The sequence below is a fragment of the Nothobranchius furzeri genome, chromosome 14 (assembly GCF_043380555.1).
Source record: "Nothobranchius furzeri strain GRZ-AD chromosome 14, NfurGRZ-RIMD1, whole genome shotgun sequence".
Lineage (NCBI taxonomy): Eukaryota > Metazoa > Chordata > Actinopteri > Cyprinodontiformes > Nothobranchiidae > Nothobranchius > Nothobranchius furzeri.
Window position 1 is genome coordinate 41,663,709 of NC_091754.1, and position 12,591 is coordinate 41,676,299.

Consider the following 12,591-nt stretch of genomic DNA (forward strand, 5'->3'; position numbering starts at 1 on the left):
AAACTAGTTAGCATTAGCAACACAAGCTTATAGCTGCACTTTAGTCATCAAACACGGTAACAAGTTTAACAATGGAGGAACGATGTTGGCTAATAAATCTATTTGCGCTCACACCAAATGATTAATTTATGTGTTTAGGGATTTTATGTTTTTGCATTTTTTTATATTTTGACTGAATAACAAGTAGATGACTCAGTGTGTCAAATTTTAAGTTTCACCAACAAACTGGTTCTTGCCATGCTATGCATGAATTACTGTGTCAGAGGCTCTGGAAACACCACCTGCCATGCTTCCCTGACGTCAAGCTCCCTTCCAACTCCCAGATGAAATTTGCTTGCCTAATGTAGCATCCCCAGAATAGCATCCTGTGGACACCCTGGCCGTTGCCTTCACCAAACTTGAGGCTCCCTGCGAAACACTCGAGCCTTCCATCTCCTTATTGAGTGGCTGCTGGTGGGAGGGGGAATCTGAAAACAGGGGTCCTGTCCCATCACGAGGACAGCCTCACCTCCAAGCCCCCTCTTTGGCCAATAGGGAGCACGAATGGATCAAATGTCACTATAACAGAAAGACATAATCAGCGAGGTACGTTTGCAGAACCTTACAGCCTGTCTCGGCCAGCAGGGAGCTCACTTCGTTCAGCTTTTCTGAGGTAAGGAGGAAGGGGAAAAAATGAGTGTGTGAATGAAGGAAGAAATGGCTTAAAAGCAACGTTCCTGACACTGATCAGATTAAGACAGCCAGACCCACAGGCACAATAAAAGAGGAAGGACTTGAATAATTATAAATGTGGGTTTAAACCTCATTTTTAGGCCCAGTGGGAAATCCTGTGTTTTTGCCATGGTACCAAATGTTTGTTGTGTGCCAGAAGAGGGGCTGAGCTATGGATTTGTAGCACTGGGATGTTCATCTGAAACATCTGCAGAGTGTGGTTGATTACTGGTGTGTCTCTGCAAATGTGTGGCTGCTCTTTGCTTCTGTATGGGTCTGCTCTGAGGTCTGATGAATTCACAATCCACCTAAAGATGCAGACGTCCACTTCAGGAGACAGAGAATGAAATGAAGGATTTATGTAACACCACGAGAACGATTAAAGCTTGGCAAGTCCTTCCCTGGCTTTCGGGGTGAACATTGCTGATCGCTGTAAATTGCCGTGGCAGTTGCACACATTAGCCCTTGCAAAGCTAGTGGGTAAACACGGGGAATGTCTTAAACTCCACTTTGATGTGAAGAACAGTTTGAAGAGCATTCCTTCTGCAAACAAACATCACTTCATCATGTAGACACCTCAAGTTCAAGATTTAAAGATCAAATTAAAAGAGGCCAGGCACCTGAGCTTTAAACCTCCTGATTGCCTGTTGAGCTTATTATAATTCTCCAGCAATGTGGCCTCTGTCGACAGGCAGCCGAGGGAGATGATTGAAGGAACCATGTGAGAGTAGAACAGCCGCTTAAAGGGAACGATAGTAGTACAGGGGATGAAATCCAATCCTCAGCATGAAACCGGATCTGGACCCTGGGCAGCTGTCTCCTGGAGGATCAGGAGGGTTTTCACTCTAATCAGACTAATGGGCAAACATTTCTCAACACAGTTCAGTGACGGATTCCAAAACATCCTTAAAATCAGGTTCTGTGTGTTTGTTGCTGCTCAGTTTTAAACACAACTAGTCAACTGTGTTTGGCAGATTCAAATGTTTAACATGGGGACGTTTAACATCCAGATGAGACATACCTCTAAAACCATTTGATGCTAAATAGAGAACCCCCCCCCCCCCACCCCCACCCCAGCAGCAACATCTAACTCCTCTCTCAGCAGTTAAAAACAGACTGTTGGCATAAATCTGTGTTTGGTCTCCTCACCTATCATGAGAGATGCACATTCATGACTGGAGCTCACATTTCCTTCTGAAGTCCGACACTAATTATAAGGCCAGGATGCTTGGATGTGCTACATTTTATTACATATCAGCAGATTTATTTCCACTGATATTGACACAATCTCAAATGACTCTAAAATAGAGCCATGTGTTTCCTTTAAGTAGGTGAGAAACAGAAATGTCTGTGGGTTTGGTCAGGGTGGGTCCAGCAGCGCATATTTAAGGCATCTGCAAATGAATCCTGAGCTGTAAATAAACAGGCTGGACTCGCCCTCGTAGAAAAAGCCTAAACCTCTTTATTCTCTTTTCTTTGCTTTTCAGGTTTCAAAGTCCACTTCCACCATGTCTGACACAGAAGAAGTGTAAGTTCACTCATCTTTGTGTTCATGGGTTTTAATGCTTCCGTACAGACAAAAGGTTAATAGCTTTCTGTATGGGAGGAGGCGCTCCTGCGTTCAGATCTCCGTCCCCACTCTACAGACACTAGATTTCCAGCCATCATGATGTTCTCCACTAATGATGCTAATTTAGGCCTAGAGAAACATAAATGCCAGGAGATGTTTGAGCTTATTCTGGAAGTCTGTGGGAAACGGTCTGAAACTCTTTCCTACCTGTTGTTGAGCCAAACATCTGTTCTCAGCAGTGACGCTTTGCTAATGCCGACCCTTCGTGTGTGTTCTGTTTTGCAGTGAGCAGGTTGAGGGTAAGTAGCCCCATCTCCCCGGTTCAGGTACAGTTGGGACTCCCATGCTTAATCCGGTGCTAAATCTGGATCCCACATAACTCACCTTTCATCCCCTGTAGACAGTCATTAGCACTGGACACATTTGTATGTTTGCAGGTTTGGCTTGACTCCTCCAGATTCACGCTGTGCCGTGAAGGCTCTTCTCTGAATGAAATGCACACATACCCAAGTCTTGCTGTACGATTGTTGCTGCCGACAGGAAAGCTTCACACTTGCTGTGTGAACCCAAATTCCAAACTTAGACAGATTTAATCACCGTTGATCCACTGACCTGTTGGCACAAAGAGCACGGTCGCTCAGCATGACTACCTGCAGTTTGAGCAGTCCTTTGGAGCTGAACAGTGTTTTATAGCTGCTCCGTCAGCCCAAACAGACTGCTTTGTGTAAACCAGCATGGATCCCGAGTGTACCCACCATTTGCATTTGTGTTCTATCAAACTGGGTACAACTGGGATCTTTTGATGATGTTCTTCTGCTCCTTTCTTTCTCGGCTTCACGTGAAGATTATGATGGTAAGAAACAGCCAGTGAACTTTGGATGATAACTTTATGCCACCCGTACTAATTTGTAAGACATTTGTAAATCCCTCCAGCATGCATTTAACACCATCTGTGGCTCAAGAGAAGAAACACGCAAAACTCTTGCCTCTTCTATCTGATGACATGGGGTTCCTGGGCAGGTGTTCTAAGAAATCCATCAGACTTTTTGCGTCTGCAACTGCTCGCTGTGTCCTTTGCTTTGGCACCATCTAGTGGCGATTTCCCCAAACTGCTGCATTTTAAACCTCATTCCTCACATCTCTCCTTCCATTTACTCACCTCATCCACCTCTTCCCCTTTCCCCTGCTTCTATTAATGTTCACTATCCCCCTCTCCTTTTACCCTCTACTGTCAACTGCCTGCATGTTAAGTTGTACAAGAGGAGGTAGTAGAAGATGTAGAGGTGGCCCCTGAGGCACAGCCAGAGCCAGAACCACAGCCTGAGCCTGAGCCAGAGCCAGAACCAGAAGCAGTGGTAGAACCAGAACCAGAGCCAGAGCCTGTGGTAGAACCAGAACCAGAACCAGAGCCAGAGCCTGAGGCTGAGCCTGAAGGTATGTGGCAAGGAGGGGGGTGGGGAATATTCTATCATCCTTTACCATCAGGCATTAAAGCGCTCCGTAGACTAAAGTTAGCAGCCAGACCTGACTGAATCCTGTTAAACACGTGTCACAATGCTGCCTTCCCTTCACCTCTGCTGTGCAAACGCACACAAACGACCTCAGGCAAAACCCTTTCTACTCATTAGAAAGGTCTAGGTCTAAAAGCCATTTTCTCTCCCAAATGGGAATATTTCCTTTACTGGAGGTGGGAAACATGAAAGTAGTTTTATTTTATTCTTACTTTTGCAACATTCATACAAGTCTCAGTCTTTACAGTTAAGGTGAAACTCCAAAGTTAATGTCTAACCGAACTTCTTTAAAGTTTTAATATTTCATCCTGATCTAAGTAATGTTGCTGATATCAGACTCGCTCTTCAAACTAACAGTCCATACTTCTAAATAAATTACACAAAACAACCGCTGTTTCCTTCATTTTCAGAGGAAAATTCTCTAATGAAGTGCCTTCTGATTTTAGCTTTAGAGGCGCTATGAATATATATATATATATGAGGTGTGTATTTTGTCCAATTGAAGAATATTTTAATAGGTTAAAGTGAGATTCTGTGTTTAATGTGATTCATACTTGCTGAATGGCCTCAGTTTGGAGAAATAGAGTTTAACAAACTGAAACCCGCCACTGTTCACAGCATTAAGACCTTTAAAACCTTTGGAAACGTTGAAAAAAACAACATTTTTGTTATAAGTGAAACCCAGTAATAATGACGATGACATAATTATGTAGACTAGAGCAAAAGAAGGTTCATTTAATCCTGATTTTCCTACCAAAAACAAAAAATAAAATAGCAAACTGCACATTTTAAAATGATGTCTGATGCAGTTACAGCGTTGGTCTTTTATGAAGACACACTTCCATCCACAATGAACATGAAGTAGATGTTTTTCTGTCCCGATCTGGATGTAGTCAGCTCTTAGGTTTCAGAGCTTGCTGCTCGTGCTCTCATGTCTCTTTGCTTGCTGCATGCAGAGACCACTGAGGAGAAAGTAACTGATTCAGAGACTTCTGATGAATCCAAAATGTATTATTCTGTTTGGGAGTGACAGCATCTGGTCTGAGGCCTGCACTTCAGTCTGTCTGTCCAGGTGCGCTGCCTAATTGGCTCTGTCTAAATTTAATTAAACAACACGTCCCGATTCTTTTTTAATATGTTAAAAGACAAACTAAAAGTACGATTGGATATTTAAAAAGGGTGAAAGAATATAAGCTGCTAACATGCTTCCCAGCACAGCAAACCCTCTCTTGCTATGTGGCTCAAAGCGTGCATGACCCAGAGCCACCAGAATCTGGTTTAAAGTCAATCAATTGGGAAATAAAGTTTTTGTGCTTGTGCCAAATAGTTATGGGGTCAAGCCAAAGGACAGTGACTGGTCATTATGGATGTTTAGAGATAAACACCTCCAAGGCTCGAGCACATGGATGAACCCATTTCAGCTGTTTGGTTCTGTTTTTAACTGCTCAGTCAGCGATAATTCATGCTCATTATTTAATCTTTTTCCTCATCACTTTAACACAACCCTCACAGTTTCCTCATAAGAGCTGAGATAACTGAAATCATCTGCTCCCTTTTAATCCCATAATATGTACTTATCCCCTTTTCGTTTTAACCTACAGAGGAGAAGCCAAAATTCAAGTAAGTTTTCTAGTTACCAGCTGAGATCATCAACATTTTATAGATGAGATTTTTAAAAAGCTGACATGTCCAACCTTCTGACCCAATCACAGGCCCACTGCTCCGAAGATCCCAGATGGTGAGAAAGTGGACTTTGATGTGAGTGGGCCTGGAGCAGGATGTCTCTGTCTCTCCGTTGACTCTGGTTAACTTCCTTGTCTGGTTTCCTTCTGATCAGGACATCCAGAAGAAACGTCAGAACAAGGATCTGATGGAGCTGCAGGGTCTGATTGACGCTCATTTTGAGTGCAGGAAAAAGGAGGAAGAGGAGCTGATCGCACTCAAAGAGAGAATTGTGAGTTTTTCAGACAAAATCTCAGAAACAAGGTTCTCTGGTTGTTATTTGTTATAACTAACAGCACGCTTCTCAGGACCGAGCCAGTAGTTAGGGCAAACATCTGTGTGTTAAATCATGTGACTGGAATGCAAATAAAGAAACGTTTTAGAGAGTAATGTTTAATGTAGGCATGCATTGCTCGCCTATGGTTGTAGTGTATTCACTGCAGCTGTGAAGGACACCAACAGCCAGTAAAATGATCTCACTTTGGGCATCCAGCAGCCACCAGTTAGCTGGATCCCAACAACGTTTTTCATTTGTAGAAAAACCTGAAGTATTTTTAGTTCATTCTGTGCACCAGAAGACGACTATCATGTTTTCAATCTGCCTGGAAGTTGGAGATTTTTCCACATGACAGGATGAAAGCGTGGTGCAGGGAGCTACATGGAAAGAACCTTTTGTTTCTGCTGTCCTGCAGGAGAAGCGTCGTGCCGAGAGAGCTGATCAGCAGAGGGTTCGTGCTGAGAAAGAGAAGGAGCGTCAGGCCAGACGTGAGGTCTGTTGTCTTTAAGTTTTTAAATTGCAGATGTTCATTTTTTACTACTATCGTGTGTATTCTTTAGTTTTTGTTTTTAACATTAAAACTAATGTCCGTGGCCATTTATACCATTGATGTTCTGTGAGGCCTCACTCTGCTCGTTGTGTCTTCTAAAACTCAGGAAGAGAGGCGAATGAAGGAGGAGGCTGATGCCAAGAAGAAATCTGATGAGGAGGCCAAAAAGAAGTCAGCTCTGTCCAGCATGGGCTCCAACTACAGCAGCCACCTGCAGAGGGTCAGCACACACGCATGCACGGAAACACACGCGCGTACACACACACGCACACACACCTGAACCTGCATGTGTCGGAACCTAACAGGCTGACCAGAAGAGAGGAGGGAAGAAAGAAACTGAGAGAGAGAAGAAGAAGAAGATCCTGGCTGCCAGACGCAAGCCCCTCAACATCGACCATCTGAGTGAAGACAAGCTGAAGTATGTTACATTTCTTCCATTTGCTTCAGATCTGATATTCAGCACTTTTTCATATCCTTTAAAGGGATGTTCCACCTCTAAGTGAAATTTAGTCTTGGCCATGTTCCCTAGAATTATATAAGTGGGAAAAAGCATGTTGTAACCAGCCCAGTTGTTCTGGCAGTTAGCTTTAGCTTAGCATAAACAATGTAAGTGACAGCTAGCATCATGTGTGTAAAAGTCATGAAATTACTCATTAATGATCCGAATTCTTCTTGGTGATCTTATTAAACATATCAACTGTAAATGACAAAAATCGAAGAGTAGAAGAAATTACACAAGCAGATTTAGACTTTAGACTACTGTACGACAAAGCGCCGCTGTGAGACGCCGCTACAAGGTGCAAGGACGCAACGCAGCGGCCCCAAAAGACACTTACCCTTTAAAACACAAATGCATGAGCTGCACTAAGTTGTTAGATCGGGTATGTTACAATTTTAATGAAAGGAAATGGTTTTTGCCTGCGTAGCAAAGGGTTGTGAAAATACACAGCAACACGGTGATTCACAGAATTCCATCTAATGTTGAACGAGAAGACAATGGCTGCTGCCTTGGGAATTTCTCCAGTGACAACCGCGGAGAACATCTGGGTTCTGAAAAGCAAGTCTCAACACAGCACCACAATGAAATAATAATTGGGACCATTGTTGAGTAACTTTCATGACTTTTTCACATGAAATGCTAGCTGTTACCATTCACTTACATTGTTTATGCTAAGCTAAAGCTAACAGATTACTATGGGATTAGGAGAATGACCGGCCTTGTTACAAAATGCCTTTTCCCACTTATCAAACTCTGGGGAACATGGCAAGAAACAAACTTTATAAAAAGAAACATTACCACAGCTGTAATACGCATTTGAATGATCTGATTTAACGAACAGTTCTATTTCAGAAACCTAATTCACTGATTGTGTTTTGTTTGTGTTGCAGGGATAAGATCAATGAGCTTAATGAGTGGATGCGTCAGCTGGAGTCCGAGAAGTTTGACCACATGGAGAAGCTGAAGCTCCAGAAGTATGAGGTGAGACTGGCAACCAAAGAACAAAAGCTGTGAAGGGAAGGTGTAGAACACAACCGCGTACTGAGTCAGAGGATTAGGGGCTGAATGCAAAAGACTAAATGGTTATTCCAAGATTACAAGTTTCTGTTTGCTGCCCCTGTTGCAGCTGGAAAACAGAACGTATGGATTAGTCATGGGGATGGGTATGTTTGACATTTGAATCGATCCGGTACTAATTCCCGGTACCTAGGAATCGATACCGGTACTTAACGGTACCAATTTGCGATACTTTTGAGTGTTTAATATTTTAATTCTCCTTTATAATTAAATATATATTTTTCTCAATATATAACAATATTTGATAAATATCACGATAAATAACATTCAACTGTTTGTATTTAAACATCGTCCTTGTAGTTTTATAAGCTGACAATTAAACTGAAGCAAACATCTTTACTGTGAACTAAATTTACTGTGTATCTTCATTCCTTTGGCCATCTTTTTCATTTGATTTTTCCTACTGGGAAGTTAGAATTTCCGAGGAGAAAGCAAATGCACCATTAGCTGATAACAATGGTGGTGATGGAAGCTAAAATATCAAGCTAACGTTACTTAAACAGTTTATTTAGCTGCTGGCGCAGATTAAAACGATGATGCCTCACACTTAGATCGTTGTGACTGGTTTCATCTTCACCCAATCACCCGTCACTTTTAGTAAAGTGAAGCCAAACTTTAGAGCGTGTTCATGTTCTTGTAGTCGGAAATTCGGAGTTCCGAGGAGAAAGCGAACGCACCATTAGCGGAACGGAAGCTAACATATCAAGCTAATCTTATCTTAAACATTTTATTTACCTACCGGAGCAGATTAAGATGAGGATGTCTCACTTAGATCGTTGTCGCTGGTTTCATCATCACCAAGTTACCCATCACATTTAGTGAAGTGGACCCAAGCTTTAGCGTGCATTCTTTCTACCATGCTGCTCTGTTTAGCGACCGACATAACGTTCTTGCGCATGCACAGCTGTCTAGGCAAGTTCTCATTATGAAGGACGGGTACCGAAAAGAGGCACCGTTTCAAAAAACGTGAATTGGTGCTCAGTCGGTACTGTGGAACTCGGTCGGTACCTTAAAAAGTACAGAATTCGGTACCCATCGCTAATTAGTCAAGAAGTGGGCTCAAACTGTTGGCATCACAGAGGAGATCAATAAGGTCTAATAGGAACCCCCCCCCCCCCCCCCCCTTTTAGATAACTATAGCTCAGATATCTTACAGAGCCAAACTTTTTATGACTGAATCAGGATTTTCTTATCTTTTGAACATTTTATGGTTTTTGATATTTTACAATGCAAGGAACAAAGATGCTTTAGTCATTTTATCCACTGTAACAGATTACTTTCCTTGTAATCCCCTGAGTGTGTGTTACTAAACTGAGAATTTTATTTAGAAAACCGGAGGATCTTTTTTTTTCTCATTACATCTCTCGTACAAAACAAATATTTACGTAAAACAGAAACGTTTTATCAGGCATCCAAATAATAATAATAATAATAATAATAATAATAATAATAATAATAATAATAATAATAATAATAATAATAATCCCATTCTGAGTAGCTGCACTGGCATGTTTAACAGAGAGCAAAAGACAAAATAATATGAAAACATCTAATCAGATAAAATATTTCTGGACAACATGCTCTTGTTGGTTTTCATTTTATTCAGTGACAAAACATGAAAATTTTAAACATTTGGTTTATTTGACATGATGCATTTTCTAATTGATTTAATTAATTATTTAAACATTTTTGATGAAAATAATCCATTTGAAGTTTACTTCTGAAATGACCCTTCCAATGATGGAAATGTGTTTCAGACTTTAAAAAGAACTGCTATTGGAATCCTAGATGTTCATTTTCTAAGTACTTCTCTAATGTTTTAGCTGTAGGGACACAAAACTAAACTTAAAAGGGAAACAGCTCCTTTACCAGACTTCCTGTTCCACTCTCTGGACTTTTGTCTTGTCTTTTGTAAACTATTAATTTAGTGTTTGAATTCAAAAATAGCTTTTTATTGTTTCTGATGGGATGAGTTCAGGCTGATACTTGAAAAATCAGGCTTCCAGTCATCCCGGTCTTTTCAATGGTCTATGAACGACGTGTGTCTGTTTGTTTTTGATCCAGCGTTTATGTTTCATGTACACTTTGTTTTCCTCCAGGTCACAAGACTGCGCAGGAGAGTGGAGGAGCTCAGTAAATTGTAAGTAGCAGAGATGCAGACTTTTCAAATCTGAGAGAAGAATTATTATATCATCAGTTTTGATTTAGAAAACACTAAATAAGAAATGTGATGAGAAGCAGTCCACAGATTTTGCAACTGTCACATCCAAAATAATCACTTTAAAGCCAAATTTCTGACATGTTTGCTTGTTCTTTTCTCTGTCTTCCAAATAACAGCAGTAAGAAGGGAGCTGCCGCCCGCCGCAGAAAGTAGACACTCAGTCCGCTACAGCTCACAAACCAAACGAATCGTCAGGAACACATGTCAATCAAACTGCACGGGTAGGGGCTGCACCTGTGTCGACACCGTGCATTTACCCAGCCCCATCCTGATCCATGCAACGCAGAGTCTTTAGCTGCTGTTCAGTAAGAAGAAAAACGACTGAACACATTTGCCATCTTGCTTCTTGCTCGCCTTCAACTGTTTGGTTCTCAGTATTTTTGTAAATAAAGTGTGACTCTTCAAGCCATGTCTGTAGATCTGTTGTCATTCAAAAATCAATAAATGTCCATATTTTCAGATGTGTAACTTTAAAATCGTTTATTGAGCTCGAGCTCAGCGGGAACACAGAGCAGAGGCCAAGCCAGCTGTGGAGTTTGCATCAGTGCTGCTTTACCATGGTGATGCTGTGTCCTTACCACTGAGGCTTGGTGCTCCTCAATCAGATCATCTCAGCTCTGGTGCACGAGTGTCCTTAATAAACTCACGTCTCTCTTCTGCTGACGTGTTTTCTAGTGTGACCTCGCTGAAGGCGGGGCTAATGCTAGCTCATTTCCTCGGTTTTTCATTTATTAGTTCAGTTGATAAACATTGTTTTTGGATTTCTGGACACTACTGCACCAAAGGAAAAAAGGCATAAATACATTTCCCCTAAATTACAAATGTAGTTTGGATGTTTTTTCTGCTATTACCCACAGTGAACGCCAATGAGCAACCTGTGGGACAAACATGTAAGAGCTTTTCATCCAGCTTTCTAGGATCCAGACCAAGTCATGCAAATGTAACAGAATGAAATGACTGTTTCCACCTAAACGTCATTTTCCCCCTCTCCTCTGACACAGAACTAATCTGCATGAGATATGGCCTCAAGGTCTCATGCATTTGCTATAAAATGTTTTCGTTTCCTGCTCAAGAGAAGAATGAAGAAAGGACTCTCTCCTTTTAATAAATCAAAGAACTCTATTTTTACCAAGCTAATCAAACAAAGTGTTAGTCAATAAATAAGATGTGACCGATCTGTGAAATCAAAATATTAATTACTTTATTATAATCCTACAGAATGTAATAAGTAATATAACTTTAAATGTTTCCACTAGAGACTGATCACATGTAGCGTTAAGACATGACACATTGCTTTTACTGATCCAATCAGAATCGGCCAGATCTGACGGAGGCGTGGTTTTGGTGGTGTTTGGTAAATCTGTCATCTTTTCATTCGACCATAAATCAAAACATCCGAATTATAAAGCTGTGCCCACGTCATCTTTAACACCAGTTCAACGCGTTCTAGAGAAGTTGTCGGAGTGGCCAATCCATAACTTTCCTCTTCAGCCAAAAGAACTAACGATAAGCTGGATAAAACCTGTTGCTGTTCCAACTGCTGCAACGGTTCCTTTCAGAATAAAAGCTGAACTCACTGACCTTCCGGGTCCATCTGACGCTGTCAACCAACTGTCGCTTTTTGCCTGGAGACAATCCAAAGACTAGTCTGTCGTACAGCTGACGCTGTTTCATCGGCTCCTGTACCGAAAGAGGGGTTCGAGGACCTGGCAGTCTGGATCTGTACGGTAGTCAAACTGAGACATTTGGCAGGATACCAAACAAAAATCCAATTCCTATGGCTTTCAGGCCTCGAGGCGCTCGAAGAAAGGAAAAACAAACCAAATGAAGATTTTAAGGTGGCCACCATAAACCAATAAGAAAAAGAAGGCTACATCTCACATTCCCTTCAGACTTCTAAACAGTTTAACAGAGTATCAAATATCGAAGAGATTCAAGTGATGACAACCACTAATTTGGAATACCCCATCTGTAGTTTTGATGCAAACCGGCACTACTGAGCCATATATATACCCGGGTTTTGGGTTGTCACCACCCGAAATTCCCTGTCTGGATATGAAGGTTTTGGAAATTAGTACTTCCAGAAAGTAAACGGAAAAAGAAAAACCCAATATCCACCATAAATAAATATAATACTCGGGTCACAAGAGCAATAAATAATTAATAGTTGTGCCGCTTTTATTTTGGCTTGTTACAGGAGCTCTTTCAACCTTTAATTTGTTTTTATTTTAGGGTAAAACTACAATTTGGAGACTCCCTTTCGACCACCATTTTGATTTTTTAATTTAATTTCATTTGACTTCTAATTTTATTTTATAGCCCTTGGGCCTTCATTCAATTGATAAGATATTACTTGGTAAGTAATAACCAGGCGCAGCCATGATGTGGATTAACCTGCACTTGGCTAAACCTCTGAGGGTTTCTATAATTCCCCCTGTTCTGGGGGCAGAAGG

The 12,591-nt window shown here is 41.3% G+C and overlaps 1 protein-coding gene across 2 annotated transcripts; it reads left to right on the forward strand.

The window, feature by feature from the left end:
* The first annotated feature begins 435 nt into the window (after positions 1–435).
* On the forward strand, positions 436–10,547 carry tnnt3a (troponin T type 3a (skeletal, fast)). 2 transcript variants are annotated; one of them, XM_015965619.3, is made up of 12 exons: positions 436–652; positions 2,199–2,239; positions 2,567–2,580; positions 5,394–5,412; positions 5,505–5,550; positions 5,630–5,746; positions 6,207–6,284; positions 6,448–6,561; positions 6,647–6,759; positions 7,731–7,821; positions 10,017–10,057; positions 10,255–10,547. In XM_015965619.3, the coding sequence occupies exons 2-12, from the start codon at positions 2,220–2,222 to the stop codon at positions 10,289–10,291; spliced, it is 690 nt and encodes a 229-aa protein (XP_015821105.1). In that variant the 5' UTR covers positions 436–652; positions 2,199–2,219; the 3' UTR covers positions 10,292–10,547. The 2 variants fall into 2 exon arrangements, with proteins under 2 accessions (XP_015821105.1, XP_054602481.1); XM_054746506.2 differs by lacking the exons at positions 436–652; positions 2,199–2,239; positions 2,567–2,580 and adding an exon at positions 3,581–3,715.
* Positions 10,548–12,591: the final 2,044 nt, after the last annotated feature.

What these genes read in the sequence shown, in the direction of transcription:
- tnnt3a (XM_015965619.3), top strand. Translation starts at nt 2,220, where the DNA reads ATGTCTGACACAGAAGAAGT. An exon ending in GTGAGAAAGTGGACTTTGAT is followed by an intron (nt 5,551 to 5,629) that starts GTGAGTGGGCCT and finishes CCTTCTGATCAG; the next exon opens with GACATCCAGAAGAAACGTCA. An exon ending in AGCGTCAGGCCAGACGTGAG is followed by an intron (nt 6,285 to 6,447) that starts GTCTGTTGTCTT and finishes TCTAAAACTCAG; the next exon opens with GAAGAGAGGCGAATGAAGGA.